This window comes from Fringilla coelebs, assembly GCF_963513975.1.
Source record: "Fringilla coelebs genome assembly, chromosome: Z".
Lineage (NCBI taxonomy): Eukaryota > Metazoa > Chordata > Aves > Passeriformes > Fringillidae > Fringilla > Fringilla coelebs.
In genome coordinates, this window is record NC_140031.1 from 34,827,966 (window position 1) to 34,853,776 (window position 25,811).

At 37.3% G+C, this 25,811-nt stretch overlaps 1 protein-coding gene across 2 annotated transcripts in view; it reads right to left on the reverse strand.

Moving 5' to 3' along the window:
- The window catches only part of PRUNE2 (prune homolog 2 with BCH domain), a gene marked incomplete at both ends in the record, with an annotated part of 127,637 nt that overhangs the window by 75,326 nt on the left and 26,500 nt on the right, over positions 1-25,811 (reverse strand). For both annotated transcript variants that reach the window (XM_084225173.1, XM_084225172.1), the window contains 5 exons: positions 14,632-14,726; positions 17,246-17,401; positions 23,557-23,720; positions 24,999-25,201; positions 25,657-25,761. In XM_084225173.1, coding sequence (XP_084081299.1) covers positions 14,632-14,726; positions 17,246-17,401; positions 23,557-23,720; positions 24,999-25,201; positions 25,657-25,761 — 723 coding nt within the window. The remainder of the gene's footprint in view (positions 1-14,631; positions 14,727-17,245; positions 17,402-23,556; positions 23,721-24,998; positions 25,202-25,656; positions 25,762-25,811) is intronic.

Here is a 25,811-nt window from a genome sequence, read left to right on the forward strand (position 1 = left end):
CTATTAAAAAAAAAGTTTTAGCATACACTGCTGTTAACATAACCTTCTTCCCAAACTGTAGATAATCCCTTTTCAAATCACCTGCAGTATCCACCCAATAAACATCCCTTTATTAATAAACTGATCATGTTCGTGGATGTCACAGAAATGGACTGCTTCTGCTCCCTGCTAGCTTGGACAAGACATAAGCTTTTGATTTACCTATACATAAAACATGAGAAAAGCTTGGCATCAGAACTATAAACCCCAACCCCCTTTGAAGTAGATTAAGACCAGAAATGTATGTTTTCTTCAAAGTGTTTCAATACATTAAATGTATATAAAAACATTTTATAAAATCAAATTCCATGTTACCACTGAGAAATGAATATTCCCTCATGCACACCAGCTGAGACACAACATAAGTGAGTCACTCCTAAATATGAGAAACTTTCAGCAATATATGCCAAACAGTGTGTTCCTAGGAGATTTAAGCATGTGGTTATTCCTTTCCAGCTGCTTCTGTGGAGTCAAACTTGGTTCTTATGTTATCAGGTTACATTATTACCACATTTTGTGAAAGACAGTGACATCAAGCACGGGTAATCACTGACAGTGAAGAGGGCCACTTGAGAGCATGCTTGTTTTCTTAGTCTTTAATGCGGATTAAAAAAATACAGCCAAATTCTAGGTAACTTTAAATGTGTTCAGAATGTGAGCTCATCATGACTGAGTATACAGTACATGAAGGATCACTTATCACTTAATTTACTTTAACCTCCCAACTACTTCCAGTTTACACATGGAACTAAATTAACATTGTTGTAAAATAGTTTAAGGCATAAAATCCAGTTCCTGAACAGTCTGAATACCAGTAGCTCCAGACTTCACCTGATACTTGTAGAAATTTAAATGCATAAGTAGTGAAATTACTACCTCCAGGGTTCTGTTCACCTGGGCATCTTGAAAACCTTACTTTAACAGTTACGCTGGGAGTACCCCAAGCCCACAGTAAGAGAGGCTGAGGCTTGGCTTCTGAGTAAATATTGTTTATACTACAAAACAGAACTCCATTACCTCAGAGGATCTGTGTAAGTGTAACTGACTGAAACACTATGAACAATTAAGCTAATGATACACATGATATACATGAAGGAAGAATTCATAACAGATGATAAAACAACTAATGCTTTCTATTTATTTAGGTATCAGTATTTATAGATTAGTTTGAGGAGAAGACCAACAAGAGTCAACACACCAGAGAAGTATCAAATACCCAAAAACAAACAGAAAAACAAAACTTATCATTCCAATTATCTCCTATCCATAAGATGGAATAAGAGGAAATCAAACATAACTGCACACACTAATATACAAGCCAAATAAGCAACCTGGATCACACCAGCAATCTGTGGTGACTGTGCTCAGATAAACGTTTAGCAGCATCCAACAAAATAGTTTTGTATCTATTTGACCTAAATACCTCCAGATGGTGTAAACTAACTATTTTATCTTGAAGACATGGAAAAAATGTTGCCTATAGGAAATGGTACCATGATTGTTCAACACACCCTCTTCTAGATCAGAATCATGAACATAATCTGAATTATCATAGAATCAAGAATGGCCTGGGTTGGAATGGACCTTAAAGACCATCCAGTTCCAAGCTACCTGCCATGAGCAGGAACACATTTTACTAGACCAGGTTTCTCAGAGCCCCATCCAAACAGGCCTTGAACACTTCCAGAGATGTGACACCCATGACTTCCCTGGACAACCTGTTCCAGTGCCTTGTCACCTTCAAAGGAAAGAATTTATTCATAGTATCTAACCTAAATCTACTCTCTTCTAGCTTGAAGCCATTGCCCCTTGTCCTCTCACTACATGCTCTTGTAAACAGTCTCACTCCATCTTTTTTGTAAGCTCTCTTAGGTTCTGGAAGGCTGTAACTGGGTCACCCCAAGGCTTTCTCTTCTCTAGGATGACCAATCCCAATTCTCTCAGCCTTTCCTCACAGGAGACATGCACCATCCCTCTAAACAATTTGGTAACCCTCCTCTGGACTCTCTCCATCAGGTCCATGTCCTTCCTGTGCTGGGACCCCAGAGCTGATGCAGCCCTGCAGGTGGGCTCTGACCAGAGCAGAGCAGAGGGGCAGAATCCCCTCCCTGGCCCTGCTGCCCACCCTGCTCTGGATGCAGCCCAGGACACGTTTGGCTCTCTGGGCTGGCAGTGCCCACGGCTGGGTCATGTCCAGCCTCTCACCCACCAGCACCCCCAAGTCCTTCTCAATTGAATCTCTATCTGGAATAGGAATGTGCAGGTCTCTTGCTGAAACAGGCAGCATCCAGGCAGATGCTTTCCAGGCTTTCAGAAAAGAAAGCATATGCATTACCAAGGTCTAATGTATAACAATAAGACAGAGGGCATGATGCAAAACACTGCTTTTAAAGGCATTTCCTTTTGTAGCTTTAATGTTTGCAATTACAATATGAAGTGCATAATGGCAGCCATTTCTATTATTCAGAAAAATGCATCCATTTATGCTACTGAGTTTCTTTTGCTCAGATATGCCTGCTCCAAAATGTAAAACAGATATTTTGGGGGTATTTTTTAATAAAGCAATGCAGACCCACCTGTGGGGAAAAACTCTTTCTTTGGGCTGGAAGCACTGATTGAAGAGTGGTCACTTGGGTTGCTGATACATACAAGGTGGACCAAGCTCTAAAGAGTCCTTGAAGGACAGTAATTGCAGTGAAGTCCCTAGAGAAGAAGAGAACCCACAGAGAGAAAGAAAGCATGTACACAATACTAAGAGAAAGCCCCAGGAGCTCATTGGAGATTGGAGGTTTTCAAAATATTGAAGCTATGGATTTCCATGGCTGTGGTTGAGAAAAAACCATACCATTATTTATTTTTTATTTATTTTATACCTCCTTCTGTGTCTGATCCTACCAGTGGCCCAGAACAGGAACACATTAATTTAGTTGGTGATCCTCTTGCAGAGGCCCAGGGAAAAGCTAAAGCACCCCACACCAAAGCAACAAAAGTGATGTTTTCCACCAACTGCCCTTCATGGAGAAAGCACAGCCCTGGGGCAGCTGGCAGCATGCCAGACCACAGCGAGGAAGGTATAATTTACACACTGCCATGCAAGCTCCAGCAAATCAGTCTCATGGCAAGAAAAGTGCAGCATTTCAGTATTCACAAACTCCCAGAAAAGTGGGAAATACACACATACTCAACTAAGTGCCACAACTATACGGACTGAACCTGAACACGCTGATTTCAGTTTTAAAAAAAATGGAATGACGGGAGAATATGAATATTTTCATTGCCTTTTTTTCTGTTCACTCACTGTGTGTTTACCATAAATTAGACCTGCTGAGAGTGTAATGCTGAGCAACCCATATGGCAAATACTCAACTGAGAGATGTGAAAGGAAAATCACTTTTTTATATCTGAATTATATCTAGCCTGTTTATTTAGAAAGTCTTCTTTAATACCAAATGTTCAGAAGCAACTCAGATTACACTGTTTATATTAGAAAGGATAAGGTAACATACCTTTTAGACCAAAACCAATATATTTTCAGAAGAATATTATTCAATATGAGATTAAGCAGGAAAAAAAATTACACTTAAATCAGTGTTCAGTTAAGATTTTTGGTGTTAAAATACAGTTACAGAGGTTCTTGGTTGTACAGTTGCCATTTATTCAAACTCATCCTCAGATCCTTCTTCCAATGAAACAATCTAGAACTAGTCTAAGTCCGTGGTGTTCTACCAACTGTAGAGCTGACCTAACACTTCCCATTTAAGGTACAAAATTAATCTATTTCAACTTTTCACCTTACTAGACTGTGACAAACACTGACGAGGAAAAAAGCAGGCACAGAGGGCTGTCATCCATGAAACCTAAAAAACAATCAAGTTCTGCATGTGGAATTCAGGCACAGATTGCTAACCAGATCTCTCTGGCAATCTTGCAGTGGGGAAAATAATGAAGAATGGAATGTAGATGATTCATTGTTCAATCATTCCTTGTGGACCTTGCTCACTCTTATCTTTCTTTTTCTGTAAATCTAGGTCTTCCCTTCCCTTCTCCCCCTTGACCCCCATAAAGGATGGAGAGAGAATCAAGTATCATAAAATTTCTCCGAGAATGTGACTAAGGCAACAACAGCAGCAAGACAGGAAGGATAATATGCAGCCAAGTTACAATATATCTACCAGTGATATTTATCCTCCGGTAGAAAGTGCCAGAACTGATAACAGATACCAGCTGATCCATTTTGTTCATAAAGGTAGCATCTAGGGAAGAAGAGGTTTTTTTCCAAGGATTTTAGTTGTTCATGCAAAGGAGGAAAGAAAAATCATCCAGAAATGAAAATCGATTATTTATCAGGTTCTCTGCTTCATTTTACTACCAACTCTATAATCCTGTTTGACCTGAGCCACAGAACAAAGCAGCCCCTATTCAGACAAATTAATTCTTTCTCACAGAACTGAGAACTCATCCTCCTGAAGTGCAAAAAGGTTGTAAAATTACCCATAGTTTTAATGCAAAAACTGTGATTTTTTTCATATTTGGGGAAGATAAAATAAACAGCTGCTACTGTTGTGCTCTGGCATAAACTTGGCGGCCTCAATAGGTTTTTCCTCATCAGCCTAAGGGCTGTATTTATATTGTGTTTAGAAGCAAGAATTTTAGAAGGCAGACACCCAATAGGCATAAGAAATTCAGACACACTGAGATCTACATGATCACAGCTGAATAAAGTACCCTGTTCTGCTTGTGTCTCGCCTTTTTTTTTTTTAGTCTAAACAGTAACAAAAGCTATCTAGCTTTGTACAAAACCCAAAAAATTATGTTACCATGAGAAATGAAAATCTCTCCATCCCTGAATTTTCAGTCAAAAGATGATTTTTTTAATTAACCACAAATCACAAATAAATAGAAAGTTACAAAACTCAAAATATTGAGATTTATTCTATTGAAAAATAAATTAAAAAAAAAAAAACAAACAGCCAGGAAAACAAGAAATGTAGACCTCCCTACACTTTTTCTTTCTTTTTGTAATTAATAAATTCAATCTGTACTAAGCAACTTTGCTTAAAGATATTGTTTCATTTCAGAAATGCAGCAATTTCAGCACAAAAAGTGGCACGTTCATGCACAGAATTTCTTATGGAGAAAATAATAAATGTCTTTATCATGAAACCAATGCAAGATTACTCTGAAGGAATTTTCATTTTACATTTTATCAAGACTATATGGAAAAAAAAAATGTAAAAAAGTAAGACGTTGCAGTACTCACAACATACACAGGAGTTCTGAATGTTGGTTTTTCTGTCTCAAAGAGCCTGCAGCTTAGACTTAATATGTATTCATTTAAATACACAAAGTATTTAATGTACCCAGACAATGCCACTGTGCAGTTGCAGAAGAAATAACATTTTTTGGGGAATACCATTCTTGCAGCAGCTTTATGATGGAAACTACTTTTGGGTGGAGACACATAGAAGCTGTGAATAATTCTGAATACAGAAGTGGTGATCCTTCTGAGAAAATGTTATTTGTCTCCAAGAAAGAAGGAAAATTACAGTCTTTGGTAGAATTAGTATTCTTAGCTTATTTGAAAATTTGAACATTCAAAAAAGGACTGAAGGCTTTTAACTTGAATTATTTTGTAATTTTAAAATATCTCTGTATTATAAATTAAAAAATATAAAAATGTACATAGAATTTAATAAACCCTCAAGTTCACAGTTAAACAAAACACTTGACTTCAAGTCCTGCGGGTGTACCCAGTTACAGAGTCAAAAAAAGGATCTTTCCATCATCATCTAAACAGAGAACACACGCACATCATAAAAATCTTTCAGAGCACTTGATCTGCCTAATTCAAAATTCAAAAATGTTCCTACATCCTAAAATATCCAATAGTTTCAGGTCTGGGCTTCTAATATGTAGTAGAAGGTATAAAATCCAGTGTGCAAGATAAAAACATAGGCAACTATAATGTTTACAAGTATTAAGCATTCCTTTACATTAGAGTCCAGAAGATGTTTTAGGACAGGCTTTGCCAAATGGAACAGAAGTAGTATTGCACTACACATCAAACAAACTTCATGGAATTTCTGCATCAAAATATCACTATTCTAAATAAACATTACATTATTTTAAAAGTAGAGGGATTTTAAGATTTTCAAGTTTAAAACAGAAAAGCAGTTGCCAAAAAGAACATTTGTTTAGAAATACACTGTATCTCTCTCTGCATCTTGTCCACAGAATTGCTGGCTTCTGTAGTACTGGAACACAAACACTAGCAAACTCAAAATGTCTTTTTACTTACAGCTAGAGTTACACCATAATGTTGGATCAACAGTTCAACATTTTAACTGATTTGTTCCCACACAATAGCAAAGAAAAAACAAAAACTAAATAGCAGAAAATATAATTTCTGTAATATTCCTATTGTCATCCCTAACCATTATCAGTTCTTATATTCCTATGCATTACAGCCAGATTTCAAAATGTTAAATGTTCACGCTAGGTTTTACACTGAATTTTTTTTAAAAGTGCATTAAATTTCATAGAAACAACTCTTTATGCTGAACGTTTCTCAAAACAGCACCTCCCGCTGTCAATGTCTATGCCCCATAAGCAGCTAAGCTGAGTGCTACTGACAAGAACTAGAAGAGTATACAAATGATAAATTAGTCAGCTTTGTATAAGTCAGAAATACAGGCCAATAATGATATGGTAGATTATAGCATTTTACTTAGCTGAAAGATAATGCATATTTTACACTGTATTTCATACAGAAAATATCTTAATTTATTTAAACACATTTCATAAATTATACAAAAGAAAACAGTTTATCTTTTTGAACAATGTACTTGTGCACACAAGCACATTTTTACTGTAATGTTAGTAGATTGTTTATACTCATTCCTTTGATAATTTTCATAGGTATTTTACTTCGTTTATTAACTTTTGAACCAAGACTGAACTAAACCATTAAAGGCAAAATCATAAATGATAGCTTAGACCAAATTAGAGCAGATGTCACACTAATTATAACCAATGACACCTATCAAATTTATTAACACAGTGAAATGAAAATGAAATCCTAAAAACATACCACTGCGCACCTTGCAGTGATTCCACTGTTTACGTTGCACATTTTTTAAGCGATACTGCAAGTACAAAAAATTCTGATGCTTCTGGCTTACTATCTGTTATGACAGTACTATAGAATAAAATAATCAAATACACCTTGCAAAAATGACAGTTGTATAAATCAGTACAGGATGATTTGAGAAGATTCATAAATATAATGGTCTTAGCCAGTTTTACAAGCTCACATTTTTCTCAAATCTCAAGAAACCATAATAACATCCTACATGACTTCATGCAGAAGCATCTCAGTGACTGGGGGAACTTTAGCTCATATCACCCCCACATCATCTTCTGAAAGGAATATGAAAACTATAAGCAATCCTACTAATCACTGTAATAAACATCATTTTTGATGCCATTTGATTTCACATACTTAATTAGGAAGCACTCTTTTGAATCATAGAATAACAGGTAGAAGAAATCTCAGGGATGACATAGTCTAAACTTTTTTGACAAAAGCACTCTTGACAAGGTGGTCCAACACCCTGCTGAGATGAACCTTAACGCGCCTAATGTTGAGGAGTACACCACTTCTCTGGAGATTATTCCAATGACTGATTGTTACAATTGTGAAAGTTTTTCCTCTTGTGTCTAATCAGAATCCCCTCAGAAGTAATTTATATACATTATCCTTCATTTTCTCCATGTGACTCCTTGTAAAAACAGTCTCTGTCTTTTTTGAAGCTACTCTTTAAATACTAGAACCAGGTTTTAAGGTCTCACCTAAGCATTCTTTCTGAACGTGTCAGGCTTCTCAGCCCTTTGATCACCTCTGTGGCCCTTCTCTCCAGTCTCCCCAGCCTGTCCATATCATTTTTGCATAGCTCAAACCAAAACGGACAACAGTATTCCAGGTGTGGCCTGACAAACACAAGAGTGGGATCATCTCTGCTGCTGATGCTCCCGTTGATGCAGCCCAAGACCTCACTGGGCTCCTTTCCTCCAGCAGCACACTCCTCACTCATTTTGAGCTTTTTGCTCGCTGGGACTCCCTGGTCCCTTTCCACAGAGCTGCTCCTCAGCCTTGTGCTCCCAGCCTGTGCTGCCCTCCTGGATTTGTTTTCCCAGGTGTAAGACCTTCCACCTGCCCTTGCTAAGCTTTAAAAGGTTTTTCTGTGCCCACTTTTCCAGCCTAAACAGGTTTTCCTCCAGCATGGCTCTCCCTTTCCAAGTGCTTACTTGGCCCCTGAGTGATTTTAAGTGCTCTGGATGGCCACATATGAAGACACGAAACAGCTCTGAGCCCAACACCAATCCCTGGGTGACTCCACTTGTGCCAGTTCCCAGCTGGAAAAGGAGCCATTTACCTCCACTCTGGGTGCTGCCTGTGGGTCAGTTCCCCACCCACTGCACGGGCAACTTGTCCGGGCTATTCCACAACAGCTGGACAGGAAGCTGTCCAGCAGAGTTGTTACACAACTTCACCAGGAAGCTGTGGGAGACCTTAGAGAAAGCCTTGGAGAAACACAGACAGATGTCCATGGCTTGCCCCCATCAACCAAGCAGGTTACTTTGCCCTGGAAGGCAATCAGGTCTGTCAGGCACAATTTGGCCTCACTGAACCTGTGCTGGCATCTCCCAATCACCTGGTTCATCTGGCGTGCAATGAATTCCCCCAGAAGGGTTTGTGTCATAACTTTTCTACGGCCTATAATTTCTTGGGTTCTCTTTTAAGCACCTCTTGGAGATGGGGGTGACATTACCTTCTTCCAGTCTTCTGGGATCTCCTGATCTCCACAATTTCACTAGGATTATGGAGAACAGCCTCACAATGACCCCAGCCAGCTCTCCAATACTCTTGGGTAGATAATATAAGGTCGTGTCAATTTGCAGGAGCCAAGTTCCTGTAATAGCCTACACAGCAATTTTTTCTTCACTGACAGTGGGTCTTGTTTGCATCAACACAGATTTTTGCTTCCAGCATCTGGGGTCCAGCTGTGCTGGTGACAACAGAGGTCAAGGAAGTGCTGAGAATGTCTGCCTTCTTGGTGCTGTTGGTGACTAATTCACCTCTCCCATTTAACACTGGGCCAGCAGTGTCCTCCTGTTTCTGCTTGCTGTTTATATACTCAAAAACCCCTTTCTTACAGTTTTTGACATCTCTTGCCAATTTCAATTCAAGCTGAACCTTTGCTTTTCTAACAGAATCTCATGCCCTAGCAACGTTCTTGTGGTTCTCAATACATTGATTTATAACTGCCTTTCCATTTCTGGTGTGCTTCTCTTTTGGTCCTGAACAGACTCAGAAGCTCACAGTTAAACCAACAGGGTCTTATGTTCCTCCTACTTCCCTTCCCTTTGAAGGGGATGAACTGGTTTTGTGCTTTCATGAGCTACCTTCAAAAACTCACAGCAGTCACTAGCTCCTTTATCCTCCATGGAAGCTTCCCTTCCAATTGAGCTCTGAGCAAGCTGAAGCTTGCTCTTCTAAAACCTAAAACCTCTGCCTTAGTGCTAACCTTCAGTGTGCACAACCAGACCCCAAACTCCACAATATTGCCTGGAGATGACCCTTTTAACCTTGACCCAGAGGCATTTGACAGGGCTTCTATGGTCACTGTAGCTGACTTCTGTACATTTGAGGTTCTTAATTTAAATTGCCAGTCCCCCTCCTCTTCTTCCCCGACTCTAGAAAACAGCCTACAGCCATCCATCATATTCCCCCAGCCATGGGAGTTGTCCTATCATGTTTCAGTTACTCCTGTGATACCCTAACTTTTGGACTGGGTGTCGATTTCCTAGTGTTTAGTCTCCTGGCTCTGCACATTTTTATAAATGCGCATGAAGTGCCAGGTCTCATTCTTATCTCGGGAGGCAGCTAAGGAACAGTTGTCACTGCTCTGATTGGCCTGGCTTATTTCCCAATTGGCTGCAACACCAACCACTCAAAACCACCACTTAAAGGGTTCACCCCACCAGACTTCTTTCATTTCTTTAGAGAAAAGTCACTACAGGGAACTCAGCTTGCCTAACTTCTACACACCTTGGATAGAGGGTGTAGAGGTTATTACTCATTACAGCTGGGGTACTCTGGATGACCTGAGGCATCAACTGGACAGCTAATGTCACCCAGAAGACGGCAGTCTGATGTTTAAGCATGAGTATGGTATTTTATGTTAATGCACGTGTGGCTGAATTACTCAGTTATATGAGGTTATGACTTTAGCCTCTTAATACTTCTGAAAAAGCAAGTGAAAGTATGTTTAAGCTTTATGTACTATATATGTTATAAATTTTCCTAAGGCAGATATCACACACTGACATTTTAAGACCTTAATTAAGGTTGATTTATTTACAAATGGTATGTTTTCAACTCTCAGAAATGATGTATTTAATGTTTTATTTTTAAACACAATTAAAAAATAATATATAAATATATACATACTGCAAATGTAATACAGATAACAAATTCATTTAAGCCCATTTATGCACATTAGTGACACACCATGTGGCAGAAAGACTAGGACTACAAGAAGACCCCGTGGCGATTTATTTTATATTAAATCCCTAATGGCCTCTTCTCATCTTTACAAAAATATGCACAGAAGTCCAGACTATGCAGCCATTGAAATGAATGGTTATTTATTTGCTAAACGAGAACCCTATGTTTAATGTTCCTTAGACATAAGGTAGTCTGCAAAAGTCGCATTCCTACAGCTCTATACATCATTTATTTTACATACCCTAACTTCTCACAACAGGCATCAGAAAAATACTTTTGAACCGCATTGCTATTGTAAGTTGCTGAAAATTTTGTTTCCAATTCCATTACTGGAAGATTAAATGTTAACATGTTTACTTGGGGTTTGCTTTTTGTTTTGTCTTTTGCATTAAAAATGAATTCATGGACCAATCTGCCATTTAAAATACGTTTATATTTATACCAAGAGAAAAAAGTTCCCAAATACATAATATATATACATAATCATTATAGACAGACAACAGAAGTTCTTATCTTCAAAGACATACGCTGTAATCTCACTAACTTGGGTAAAATGGTTTACCTAGCACTTGTTTCATGGTTCAGCTAAGACAGAGGTCCTTGATTTGCTTTACAGAAGTATTAAAAACATCACTCTTCAAAACACAGAAATAAAATTGTCCAAATAATGAAACAGTGTCATTTTTCACTAATACTAAGAAATAGCTTTAAAATTAAAATCTATCTCCATGATAAGACTATTTTTTTACAGGAAGATGATAAACCATGCACCCAAACACTTCTACAATTCTCAAATTTCTGTTACTGGAACTGCCACTATAAGTTCCTCTGAGGCATAAAACCACAAAGGGAGAAGTTGTTACAAGAGACAGAACTTCCTATTGGTACTATCCCAAACTCATTTGGACAATGGAGGCTACCTAAGGACAGCCAAGCTTCCCACAGCAGCATGAACATGCAGGTCACTTTTTTGAAGAAACAACACTGGTGACGGCAGTGTCAACTGCAGCTCTGACATGTTCTCTAAGCTTTTACAACTGGCATACAACCCCTACTACCTGGAAACTGTCTTTATGCAGTATGTGGATGCCATGGCCAGAGGCATGAACCTCAACAGACCTTCAGAACACCCCTTGTCTGCCACAGTCAGTAGGAGACAATCATAGAACTTGTTTTCAACTGACTCACCTGCCTCTTCAGGTGGTAATTGATTTCCTATAATTGTAAGTTCTGTGAGCAGTTAGAATGAATATTCATGACAGAACGGATAAAAGACTTAGTCCGACAAGCATATTATTAATCTGCGTTAAAACGAGCCATTTCAACTGAAATTTCATTTCATTCAAGAAACCTGGATTGTTCTCCCAGTGCACTACACTTTAAAAAAGCAGAGAAAGAGTTTGCTTTACAACAGAAGTATTCATTTCTTGGGAACAATATTACTTTCCCAGAAAGCCGCATTGAGAAGACATTTCTCATTTCCAAGAGAATTCCAGCAGAGAAGCAGCAAAAGATACTCTAAGGGTACAACAAATGTAACAGAAATTAACTGTAACACATGCATTAAACTTTGCAACAGTATCTTATGAGTAACCATTATTATGACTTGGAGAAACTTTCCACCAAAGGCTACAAAAATAACTGTGATCCGGGCAACTCACTTTTATTTTGCCCTTCCGGTGGTTATGTATGTAAAATTCAAGCAGCATACACTCTGACAGCCAGACACTGGTGACACAGGTCTGATTTCAACTTACAGCTTTAATGCCACCTAAATCCAAAGGTGGCTATCTCAAGAAATGCAAAGCTGCATATGGACTCTTAGAGAAACCAAAACACATTCACACAAAATGACTGCCCTATAGAAAGCACTATAATGGAAGATACTTTTGCATATTTATTGATTATTAAGGAAAAAAAAGTGACCTTTTGATACTTCTGAAAAAGCAGAAACACAAACACTAGAGATTCAACATCTGTTGCAAAGCCTGTTCATGTTTCCTTAATATTTAATCAGGTAACATCTGAGGAGCACTTTAAGGATGAATAACAAACTACTAGTACCATTGCTGAGAAAACTGTGAATTCAATTAAAGTCTGTGTATTCTGAGTTCGTAACAGAATTCTAAACTGAACACAAAGGTCTGGATGGCTTTGTCATTCATCTTCTTCTATGTATTGTGCTTCTGACACTGGGTGAAGTAACTACATGTGATCCCTATCGCTAATAAAACTGAGTAAAAAACCATCTTTTGCTGGCCAAGCACCAAAAATTATGGTGTTTTCATTTCAACAAAGAGCAGTAATGTAGCAAATGCAAAACACGTCTCCGTCCCAATAACTTTACAAACATTATACCAAGGGAAAAAAAAAGCAGTTACACCCCTGAAAACTTAGTCCTTTATGGCACAAACAATGCACAGCAAAACAACAGAGCAAAAAGCAAAGGAAGGTACCTGTGACTTCCAGAAAGAAATCCCATCAGAAATACTAGTAACAAAATTACTTAACAGACTGGGACAAAAAATCATCTAAATCAGTAAAATCTGTTCAGTTTATTCTTACAGGCAAATTAATCTCCCCCGCCCTCCTAACTATGCAAGAAAAACAACTATGAAACATTTACTGCTTGACCACCAGATCCTAATGCTTCTTTGTCCAGGTAAGTCAGCATCACAGGTTACACTTCACTGAAAACAGGTTGAAAATTTGACTACTTTGAGAACTAGGAACACCTACTCTTGACAAAGTCAAATTGTGAGATCCAGACAAAAAGAAGACAAGTTCTGAGTTACAATTAATTTGAGCATACAGAGTAGCAAAGACGAGGTCAGAACAGATTTATCTGGAGCTTCAACCTGTGGAGCGCAAGGTCTGTATTCTACATAGTTATCCAATGTGATTTAATGTAAAATAAACAAAAAGAAAATGTAATGCTAAAGCTAGCTCCTAGTTCTGTCCACCATTAACTGAAATGACTGAGTAAAAGAGAAAGATTTAAAAGAAAAGAAGATGAGGATTTTATTAAGAACTTTACAAAATCCTATTTTCTCTTCTGGGGATGTATTTTACAACACTCTTTCCCCATACCCTTTCCACCCAGCCTCAGCCTAATTTTTAGGATCAAATTATGGTTCATAAAGCAGTGCTGTTTTGGTGGTAAAGGCTGCTTAATACTGGAACAACTAATTGAAAACTAACAGATTCAACTTCGTTTCTTGAAGCTTTGCTACCTAATTTGTTTTCTATATTTTAGTATGCAAGCAGAAATCTATGGGTAATTATTAGCTGGATTGTAACCAAAACTTGTTCAACCACAGAAGCACCTTATTTTTTGTAAAATGCATCACAAGACATATATTATAAGAAATCTCTTAGGACATACAAGGCAAGAACCATTCAAGAGATTTAATTTTTTTTAGCAGCATTTGATGTAAAAAAAAGTTTTGACTTAGTGCAAAAGTAGATGAAAATTTCTTCTACATCTCAAATACTTCTGTATACCTGACTTTCATGCAAATTAGAGGCTGCAAATTACAAATATATACTATATAAAGATGGTTTTTCTATTGATATTTTCTTCAGATCACTTAGGTTTTATTACTAATCAATATGCTAGCATTCAAATTTCAATCAGAAATAACACTATCACGTCATACTTGTTCAGTGATCTAAGCATTCATATTTTTAAAATAATATTTTTACATATTATCCAGTAACATGTAACTCTCTTCAGATCAAACTAGAAAGCTCCCACCTTAAATTCACCCAAAGGTTCCAACTTGTTTATGCCATTGTTTTTAATACATCACAGAACAGTCTAATGGAAGGGAATAATTATAACATCATAATAATGAAAGTCAGATAACACATAGCTACTATTTCTCTCAAAGTTAATAAAATCACTGAAAATTCTGCTCATACTGGAAAAAATATTGGGAAAATTACTTGTTCACATTCTGTTTAAAAGAACTATCTCCACATGCAATAAGGCTGTTAAACATGTTTTAAGTTCCTCTTACCTCCAGCGTCATGTACACAGTGCTAATCGCTACTTTGATTTCTCCATCTGAAATCTCCTTGAGATCCTTGAGCATAATCTCCTCAATGCTCACACCTGTTTAAGAAAAAAACAAATTTCCATATATACAATTATCTACAGCTGACAGATGCACGAGCATAAATTAAAAACACGGCTCAGACCTTAATGCTCAACCTTCTTTCTGTATTTCAGGACATCATATGAGAAAATTAAATATAAAATTAATATTTCGATGCTTGATGTTTCTAGAGGCATTTTTTTTTAAGAAAGGAAGAGATTTAAGGGAGGATACACACTAACAATAAGTATGAAGAATACAGTCTACTGCCACACCTGTGTTCCTGTGTGAACACTGAAGTTTTTAAGTGAAAGTAATTCCAGCTGATGATAAATGTATAGTTAGGCAATTTCTATGGCCTAATATGAAATCACAAATATAAAATTCTGAAATAATGAATATATTGAAAAGCATCTGTGAACTACCGGTGAACTACTAGTCAAAAGCAAGAAATTTAAGATATTCTGTAAACACAGTCATTCAACTTTTCTGATCTTCTTCACAAATTGATAACACCAATGTGTTTTTCTTATGTCCTTCAAGTCATTCATGAACTAAGTATATGTTTACATACCATAGAAACAATATCATCAGAAACAATGGTGTTAAATTGGTATTGCAACCAGACATATTGGTATGTTTAAGCCCAATGTATTGAAAATCCAAGTGACTAAGTTCCCCTCATTGGACATGTTTACCTAATATGCTGCAAGGATTCTCCATACAAATACATACTATGTAGAGGACTATAACTATAGTATAACTATAGTTATGGTACATGATTGCAACACAGATACAATAGCCAAATATCTATACAAAGAATGCTGCAAGCCACCTATCTCAGTGCAGGGCAACAACTAAAACGTCCACCAGCCTTTAAAGCATAGCAGTTTAAGATCCACCATGTGTTTGTACAAATTATTTTCAAGACGGAAACAAATACCAATCTGAGTCAAAGAAATCAATCCTTTCATTACTGTTTCCGTACAGAGTCCAGCTACTGCAGTCAGTCCAATAACAAGAGGAACATTTACACATCTGTCATTTAAAAAATTTTGAATATAACCTATAAATTTTCTGGGGGGCTGCAACCTATTGTGCTTTAAATAACAAATTAATTCAGGCCAATAAATCATGATTTCTGCCAGAAACTGAGAAATATTTTGGCTGCATTGTCCTAATATTGCCTCAAATAATGAGTGTATTAGGTAAAATACTCAGGGGCTCCTGAAACTCAGCGGCATCCTACTAAAAAAATGTCGCATGCAATATATGTATATGAATATACATTAAATATGTGTCTTGTAATACACAGAAAACATGAGTTATAAGCCAAAAAAACAAAAAAAGAAGAGTACATGACAGTGTCCTCCCCATGCCTCATGTGACATATATAAATTACTGGCAACTAGTACCATGCAGACTACACCCACTACATATACTTGCCCAAGTTTCACATTTGATATTACAGAAAACTTCATGACAAACAGTACTAAACCGTTTTCCCTGGCAACTGGCAGAACTAAGAACTGACTTCCATAAAAGCTACTTTCACCACCACTTTCCAATCTAGACTGCAGTTCATTCCTGACCTGTACTGATTACTTGAGTAGAGGAACTTAAGAGAATTCATGTGAAACTTCATAGACCTGAACTAAATTACCCTGTAATTTCACTCAAAGAAAAGGCAAAGGAAGCAGCACCTCAAATTCTGTCCTTATCTACCAGACAGGGCAGCTGTCTCAGGCTGACTGGCTGAATTTCAACGACTACTTTCTGTATATGGGCAGATAAAGAACAAATAAAGACCCTGAGTCTGCATGGACCCCATGCTTACCTGCTACATCTAACAGAGAAATACCCCTATGAATTTGATACTCACTTTTTGTTAAGAACTTGGCAGCAAATGCCGCTAAAAATTTTAAGAGTTATTGCAACAATTTTCTTCAAGCTTTCACAGCTTTCTTCAAAAGCCTGCGACTAAATTTTGGATTCAAACATTGCCACTTTAGATCACTGAATATTTCTACTTGGTATTTCTAGCAGAAGAAAGGAAAAGAATAGCAACTTTCCTGCTGCTCCTTAATCTGAGTCTGATGTCAAATTGACTTCACCTGTACACAGCCCTCAGTATATCGAGCTCATAACACAAAATCTACTTCCACACAACATAGGCAATTGCAATACAATTTCTGCCCGTGGGCTGACACATTTTTTATGTCCACGTGAATCAACATAAACTCTTGATGAACACACACTTCTAAAAGCAATATGCAAAATAAATTGTTGACTTTATCTGTAAAAACAATACAAGATTGTATTGTGCTAAGTAGTATGTGCTAAGTAGTTCCTCAAAAAAAATCACAACTCTATGATTTAGAATGTAAGGAGCTTAATTTAAAATTAATGTACAGCATTTAACTGTCAATGAAGATAGCACACTGTACCTATTTTCACCACACACAATAAAACAGTATTCTGATACAATTACATAAATAAATTTGTAACAGGTCTGAAAAATGGAAGGAAGTTGCACTGCCTTGGGTGTTAAACTGAGTCTCCTGGAGAGCAGAGATAATTTCATCTCGTGGAGGAAGATCTGGAAACTTTTTCTCCAAAACTGACAGTACTTTCTCCTGGTGCTCTGTCATTTTGTCAGCTTCCAAAGACATGCACTTGAAGAGAATGCTCCCTGAAACATTGAAAGAAAAAAAATCAATTTCTCTTGTAGATACCCAAGAGGTACAACAGAAACAAGAAGTTTTACTCTATTGCTTCTTGGAGGCTCCTTCTTGGAGGTTGCTTCCACTGAGTGTTCACAGAGAGTTTCACACGGAAACATCTTCCTAACATGACACTCCTAAATCAGAACTGGCTGCCTCTTCAGTGCCTCTGCTACAGCTAACTGGCTGGTGCCAGTGCTGCCACGGTGTGCAGCATGCTTCTGTAACTTCTGTACACTAACACAGCTGTGCAGCACAGCCAGCAGCACAGCCTATATCCTCCTCTCTCCAGGCATTAGACCAAGTGCTGCTGTGTTTTGAAACATAAATCCATACTGTCAACCTTCCTTCTACACGTGTCATTTAACTCCTCCAATGGAGTTCATGAGGACAAAAGGAAGAAATACTTTAGTATCAGGATGGTGAGCCACCAGAACAGGCTGTCCAGAGAATATGGGGATGCCTCATGCCTGGAAGTGTTCAAGGCCAGGATGGACCAGGCTCTGAGCAGCCTGTACTAGAGAAAGGTATCCCCATTCATGGCAGCGGTGTTTGAACTGAATGATCTTAAAGTCATTGGTCACTGGGGTGTAACTAACCCCGGATAATTCTTCTCAACGGACACACCAAAAAACCACCAATTCAGACAATCAAAATTTTAAAATTTAAGAGAAACATCACCCAGTAAATAACTTCATAGTGATTGGAACTGTCTTACAATATAGAAGTGAGCGTCATGTACTTTCAGACAACTGTGTGCTGCATGCTAAGTCACCCCTTTTATTCCCTGGAGACTGGGATTCCATTTATCAATATACCCAAAGACAGTGTGTGCTTCCAATCACTCTCAGTAAATTCAGGATAATAAAATCTCATACTTCAGCCTTGAAATAATTTATTACTCTACTGTGCACAAGAATTTCAAACAAGTGTATGATTTCATTCCATCATGCTGGGTCAATGAGCAACAAAGTACAGTAAGAGAGTAAGACAGTTACTGCAAAACAAAGTGTGTAGGCTTCAGCACAGAGCAAAGAAGTGTAAATGAAAAATCTTGACACTGCCATCCTCAATCTCACCAGATGAGCTAGGATCCAAACATCTACTATATATTCATTTTCCTTTTCTCCTACAATAACATCATATGAAGTAACAGACAGCATTTCTTCAAAATTCATAAACCACTTGCAACAAAAAATAATTGCGCCATGCTAAGTAGACACACCCTTATTAAACAAATCCTGTGTGGATTAAACAATAAATAATGCTTAACAAGCCAAAAGCTGCTCCCCATAAGATACTAATTTCTGGAATTAAATACAAATAAATACATGAAGTTCTATTCTGCGTTCCTATTACAGATATTGTAACTGCCAATATTATGTTAATTTGCAGCAGCTTTTTATGTCAGTCTTTCAATCACTTTAAGACAATGCTCCTGCTCTGTTTGACAGTATTAAAAAAATAAATACAGACTGCATGAAAACCACATATACTGATCCAGATTGATATTTCTAAAACTAGATAGACAACATAACAAGCAGATTTCAGACTTCTGCAGGTAAATAATTGATATATAAAGTATCCAGATATCTATACCCATTATTAAGGCCTGGGTTTCAGTCCCTCTAACTGGAAGAAAGTTTCTCAACCAGCAGCATCCATGATAATTCAGCTAAAAATATCCCTTTGTTGTTCAACTCCATAGTAGATAATAGTGCTTGTGCTACATATATACTCTTGAGATACATTCTAAAGCTTCCACTTTTCTAGGAAACAGTGATGAGTAGAATGATTGAGACATCCCACAACATGCTTTCAGTCAGCTGCATCTGGATAAATGGCAGCTCAGGGACCAGACAACATAAAGTATTTTAGCAACAGCAATTTTCTGCTTTTTTTTCTTCCTCCAGAAACAGAGAGGGAAATTGGTCATGCACACACAAAGGAAATGGAGACTCCAGCAAAACTGCTGGATCTACAATGTGTGCTCAAATTCATCACACCTACTGGAGCAAGGCTGCAGCATATCCTGTAAAGACCCCCAGTAATATAAGGATGAATTAGGCAGTCGGTCCATCTGCACAGAACCTCAGATATACAATGTATGAAACTTTTAGCATAGCTGTATGTGTTTCAGGGAATGAATACCTGGATAAGACCAAGAAGAGAAAACCCTAATGCAAACATACAGGAAAACACAGAAGAACAAGAGGTGTGAGTTGTATAAACCACCCATGCTCACAGTTTGGAAGTCAACATGATGTAACCTGCATTCACAATAGGCAGACACCTTAGAAAGGTTTCTAAAAGGCTCTGGTTTTGTCACTAGTCACACCAAAACTGTAGTGCTTGCAACTGCTAACTTTCCTACTAGGATGAAAGCCAGAAAAGGATCATTCTCAAATTACTAAGGAGTCAGCAAGCCCCAAGATCAACATTTATCTGTCCTTTAATGCTATGATCAGTCTTCAATACTGTCCTCATCATCAGGGGAGAAAGGTACATCTCTTCTCCCCCAGGGATCCTCAGCATTCCTGTGAGGGTTAAGATTCCAGGTAGTTTAGAAAAAGAGTTTACTTAAGTTACTTTTGCTTGACCAAAGGTCAGTAGTCCATTTAGTCATGTGCTGTCTTATAAATACCTGCTGCAACAGCAATACCCCGTCTCAGAAATCTCCTGCAGATTTTACTGAGTGTTGGTGCAACTCCCCTAGGGTTTCTGAAAGCATAATGGTGGCTGCTGTCTGCTTACAAGCAGAGAAAAAAATATATAATAGGCAATACAAGATTCAATATTATTTCTTGTGTACATCACACTTCCCTACATTTTTTTTCTGAAGAGGTCACTAGAAAATAGGCTAAGGCTCTTAAAAATGTGCATTTTATTATTTTTTTGCAAAGCAGTTTGGAAGCGAAGCATTAGTTTTGCCAAAAGCAATTGCTGTGCATTAATATTAAACATGATCTAATGAAGGCAGAAGTCGTTTTGGGAAAACATTAAGAACAGCACAAGCATCTCCTGAATTATAAGTTTACGGCTGAGAGAAACAGTACAATGAAAATATAGGCATTTCTCTTGTGAAGGCTTTGTTCCATAACCTGTAAAAATAAAGGACATGTAAAAGGGGAACACCAACAGTCCCTTATGGAAAGTATATTTAAACACTCCTCCAACACCACCCCCCCCCCCCCCCGCAAAAAAAACCTGCAAACCAAAATAAAATTGTAAATATATCCAATTAAGCAATCTTTACAGGAATTAACAGGAAATGCAATGAAGCTGGAATAAAACGTTACTGGGGAAAAGAGAGGAGAAGCACTGCCTCCAAAAAACCTGCTAACATATATTAAAAAGAAGTGTGAGTCCAAGTAAGTGCAGTGTTGGTGCAGGTCAAAATGATCCTTTCTTCTGGGTATATATATTAAGGATGCATCACTGCAGGAGCATGTGAACCATCTGATCAATGTACAAGACAGAACAAAAAAAAATAATGGCCTAATTCCCGAAGTCCTTAAAAGGGCATTTCTTAACAATTGTCTGGGTGGCTAGAGTAACAAACTAATCTTCTCTACTGAAAGTCAGACTGCCCCAACAGGGCATGAAAAGACCTCAACTATGCAGCTCATCACCAGCAAAGGATTCACATTAAAAAAACTGCAGACGCTTTTGCTGGAAATCTGTCTATATTTACATGTTGTGGTTTGCACCTTGTGGCATCCTTCAAGGCCTTATACAAATAAACATAAGGAGGCATTTTTGAGAGCGCATTGACCCAAGATACCTGACAGTGAGTGCCTGGAATAACATCCTTGCCAGCTGGCTGCAACAGAGAATGTAATGATTCAGCAGTTTAATGGATCTTGAGTTTGGCAACAGTCCCCTTATAAACATCTCTTGGGAAATAAAATAATACAGGCCCAGGACTCTGGCAGGTTCTGTAATTGTTTGCTTCTGGCACAAATCCAGGGACAGCACAAGCTCTAACTTAAAGCAAATATGGCTGTACAACACTGATTCTCCAAGCAGGCTCTACTCAAAAGCCCAAGGGTAGAATTAGCTAGTTATAATGTCTGATAAGGAGATAAAGATACCAGAAAAGCATTCACATTAAAAAAAAAATAAAATCTTTATTTAAAGATTAATTTTTTAATCTTTAAATGCCTAAATTAGTAATGCTCAGTTTCACAGGAAATGTCTTTTCTCTTGACTTGTTTGGTTTTGGTTTTTTTTTAACACAGATAAGCAGGTAACGTTTGCTCAAAGGTGAAATTATTTACATAAACATCTACCTTTCTATTGGAATTTAAAAACTATTAACAGACTTTAAGAAAAAAAAATTTCAAAAACAGTCAACAAATTAAATTGTCTTGGTCACCACATGAAAATTATTAAAACATGAGATTTTCTTTTCTCTTAAAAGTCTCCTAGCAAAATACTCACTGGAAAGTTAGAAAATTAAGGAAGGCCTCCCTGCTCAGAGACTCAGATAACAGTAGATTTATGAAAATAAAATCCCAACTCTAGCTTTTACTTTGGCCTTCTGTTCTGAACTTCCCTGAAATTTAGGCAAACCATATACGCATTTAAACTGGAAGTAACATAACAAAATGTGAAAAACACAATAGAAACTTTTTGCAGCCTCTATACCTGTCCCTGCGCTACTGTGAAAAGTAGAAAAAAGCACCAAGTCTCAAGTGCAGCTGTGTTTTGTTCCCTAGGCTTTGCCAGTCACTTCTCATACCATGCAAAAGAAGCTATGCAGGGACTTTTTACCCACTAAGTTCCTCAGATTTGCTCTACCAAATGTAATAACCAAAATGTAATTATTCATTGATTAAAAAAAAAATTAGATACTATATTCCCCAAAACTATAAGTGCTATCTCTAATGCAAACACTAGTAACAGCACTTTATTTTAATCTGAATACATATTAGAGGCACAAAACATGCTAACACATCCACATACAGTACTCAAACATCTTCTTGAACATTATTCAGACCTCTCCCTCTGACTCTCCACCAACAAACAAGTATCCCGATATTCCCCAAAATCCCTTTTTTTGTTCTGCCTCCAAAACTAATTATTATGCTTGGTCATTTGCTGAGATTCCTGGAGAGCTACTCAACATAAATTTGGAGCTTACAAAAACGTTTCATGGCAGGTTAACTAAAGCTTGTTAGCATGGAAAGATAGTGTAACGGCAGGCTAAATGCTGTGCTACTGTTAATGCTTATTCTGTGGAGTATTTTTAAAAAATTAGCCTTTTTGATTTCTTATAACATGTGTATTAGTTATCACAGTGATAAGTACAATAATTTGCCAAGATTCTTGTTGCTTCTGAAGTCTAAATGTAGACAACTTTTCATAATCCTCATTAAACATGCCCACATTAATCTCTTAAAAGGACATTTAGCAGCTTCACATCATTTAAACTTAAAATCTATAAAATTCGTTGAAAATTATTAAAACAGTAAGTAACTTAAAAGCAGTGACTGTTCTTTTCAACACCAGTTTTATTTCCAACTGGAAAGTTCTGTGCAGCAAATAAACCAAGAAAATGAATATAAATTATGAACTTCCAAGACAGAGGAGAAAATACTTCTGATTGTTGAAGCCCACCCCTACTTTGTACTCTGCTGGGCATACACTACAAAAGAAAAGGAGGACACAATATAGATTTGGTAACACTGTTTTTAAACAGCAAAAGTTTTGCATCATGCCATTAAAATATCATTCCATAAAAAAGTACAACCATTGGGAGGGAGAAGCTTTAACTTGTAAATATTAGATTCCAATCCATATTGTTGTCCACAATGCCCCTGGAATCAACGAACTGCACAGCTCTTCCAGCTACCCAGCTGGTATGTCGACAGCTTCATTTAATATTCTTGTCTAGTGATACAGCAAAGACCTCTCATGCCTATTTTTAAATGCACATTTTTAATATTCAATATAATGTTACTCTTTAACAAACTCTTTACTCCCTGCTTCTTTTATGAAGCTTCCTGTGGTCTTTAAAGGGATTGTTAACCAAAGAATGGATCACACTCTTTCTGCATGAGCAAATTCAGAAACACTCCATTAAACCTTTCAGTATTTAATATAAAGAGTAATCTCTCACCTCTGAGGAGATAAGCCAGTTGCTGAGTGATTAACTCTGGTGCCTTTTGAAGAATCTCTTTTACGACTAAAGAGGAAGAACATGCTTCTAACTCCAGGCTCCTGCCACATTGCTCATCTGGATTGATGACTTTGACAACAGCTGATTCCAAACTTTTATCCTCACTATCAAGCAAATTCAGAAGTTATACATATATTTATCTTTATAGCTACATATAAAACTCTATAAGTAAGAAAGTGCAGCATATTTTTTTTAAATTTTGGACTACAATAGCATTGTTACAGCCACCTGAAATCTGCTATAAACCCAAAGGATGTCACAGAGGTCCTAAATCTGTGATTCTTAAATTAAGTGTTCAGAGTTCTTTAACTGCTTGATACATCACTAAGTACAACATCTATTAAAAACTATTGAAAAAAAGTATTTCTACAAGCACTAAAAATAGCCTTCTTTATAGAGAGGAGATTTAGGATTTTCCCAACTGAATATTCTGAAAACTTAGAATTTTTTTTTTTTTTGCATTTAGATACTTTATGTTTCTGTTTACAATAGCAGCAACCGAGCCAAACTAATTTTAATAATTAAATACTAATTGTAATTCTTCGGAAGGAAGAAACACAGGAAGTGACAGTAATAAACAAAAAACAGATCTTACAGATAATTTTTGCTCTGAGGAGTGAATGATGCACTGAGGTGACAGCACTTAACACATCAACAGCTATGAGATCCACACTTTTTTTTTTCTTCAGCTTTTCCCTACTTTTTAAACTTCTCAGAGTACAATGGGGCTACAGGATGCAACTTGTCTTAAATGAAGTTCTAAGGACAGGTAGAAGTAAACAGCATCCTTCACTCTGGGAAGACAGACAGACCATTAAGAGCAAAGAGGCTCTTCATTAAAGATTCACAATGGCCTTCTAAATGGTCCCCCCTAAGGATGGGTATGGCTGTGATCTTCTAGACATCAAGTCTGAGCCTTTTGAAAGGCTGCAGTTGGTAAAGGCCACTATAATCCATTGGCCATCTTAACAGCACATATCCTAGTGCATGGGCACCTGCAAATCAATATAAGATTCTCAAAGGAAAAGAAAAGCTAACTAAGAAGGGGGGGGGGGGGGGGGGGGGGGGACGACGACACCCTCTGATCTCTTGCCTACTGGTCACAGGAAACTTCCAGACTACTTAACTACATTAAAATATCTAATCTAAGACCTTGTGTGAAAACAAAAGGTTTTTAAAAGTGGAAGTTCCATTAAAAGTGAGGCAAAGATGGCCGTTCACCTTGTTACTTTTTCAACATAAAGGGAGATAAAATACATTTTAGTTTCCTTTTTTTTGAGTCAGTATTAACATAGCAATATCAATATTAATACAGAAGAAACGTAATTTTTGAAATGGCTCAAACTCACATAAGCCGCCTTAGTGTACATAGAACACAATACCTTGTCAGCATGTTGCTGTTTACAAGCGTTAAAGACAATTTCCCTTCAGCATTCAGCTGATGCAAATTGATTTCATCTCGGAAGATATGGAATGACTCTGGGATATTCAGCTCGTCCAAAATAAATCTTGTCTCAGTGAAGTAGCTGAAGTCTTTTCTTGGTATGTTCAACACAGGTAAGCAGAGAACATCAGGAGGACTGACCTGTAACATAGGTGTGCATTTGTGAGAATTGGACCTGTCTTTCATCAGTATTTTAACAGAGTAAGCAATTAGAAACAGCCTAGATTGTTTCAATTTTTCTCTCCTTCACTTAGTTAAAAGGAAAAAAAAAAAAAAAAAAAAAGAGGTATTTCACACTTTTTTTACTTCACCTGTCACTGTTTGCCTCCTACAGAGTACGTGGGAAACCAGGAGAGGAAAAGGCTAAGGAATGAAAGACAGGACTGATTTTTTCATGTTATTCAATAAGCCACCTAATAACCGCTAATTCATTTTTGTATGGAAAGAACATGTTGATTATTTATCTTTTAAAAACTCACTTTTGATAATAACAAAATCATTGTCCAGGAAAAATACTTTTACAATTGACTTAACAAAATGTCTGTAACAACCTGGAAAAAGTTAATTAAGACAACTCAGTCCAATTTTTCCATTACCTTGTCTAGAAAGTAGGCATAGGCCAGGGTAGAAATAAGTGAATCCAAATCACAGGGTTTATTCCCAAGAACAACATGGACTTTTTCCAGGCATTTGCTCCTGTTCTGTAACATAGTAGAAGACAATTGTCATGAGTGGAAATGATGAGAAAAAG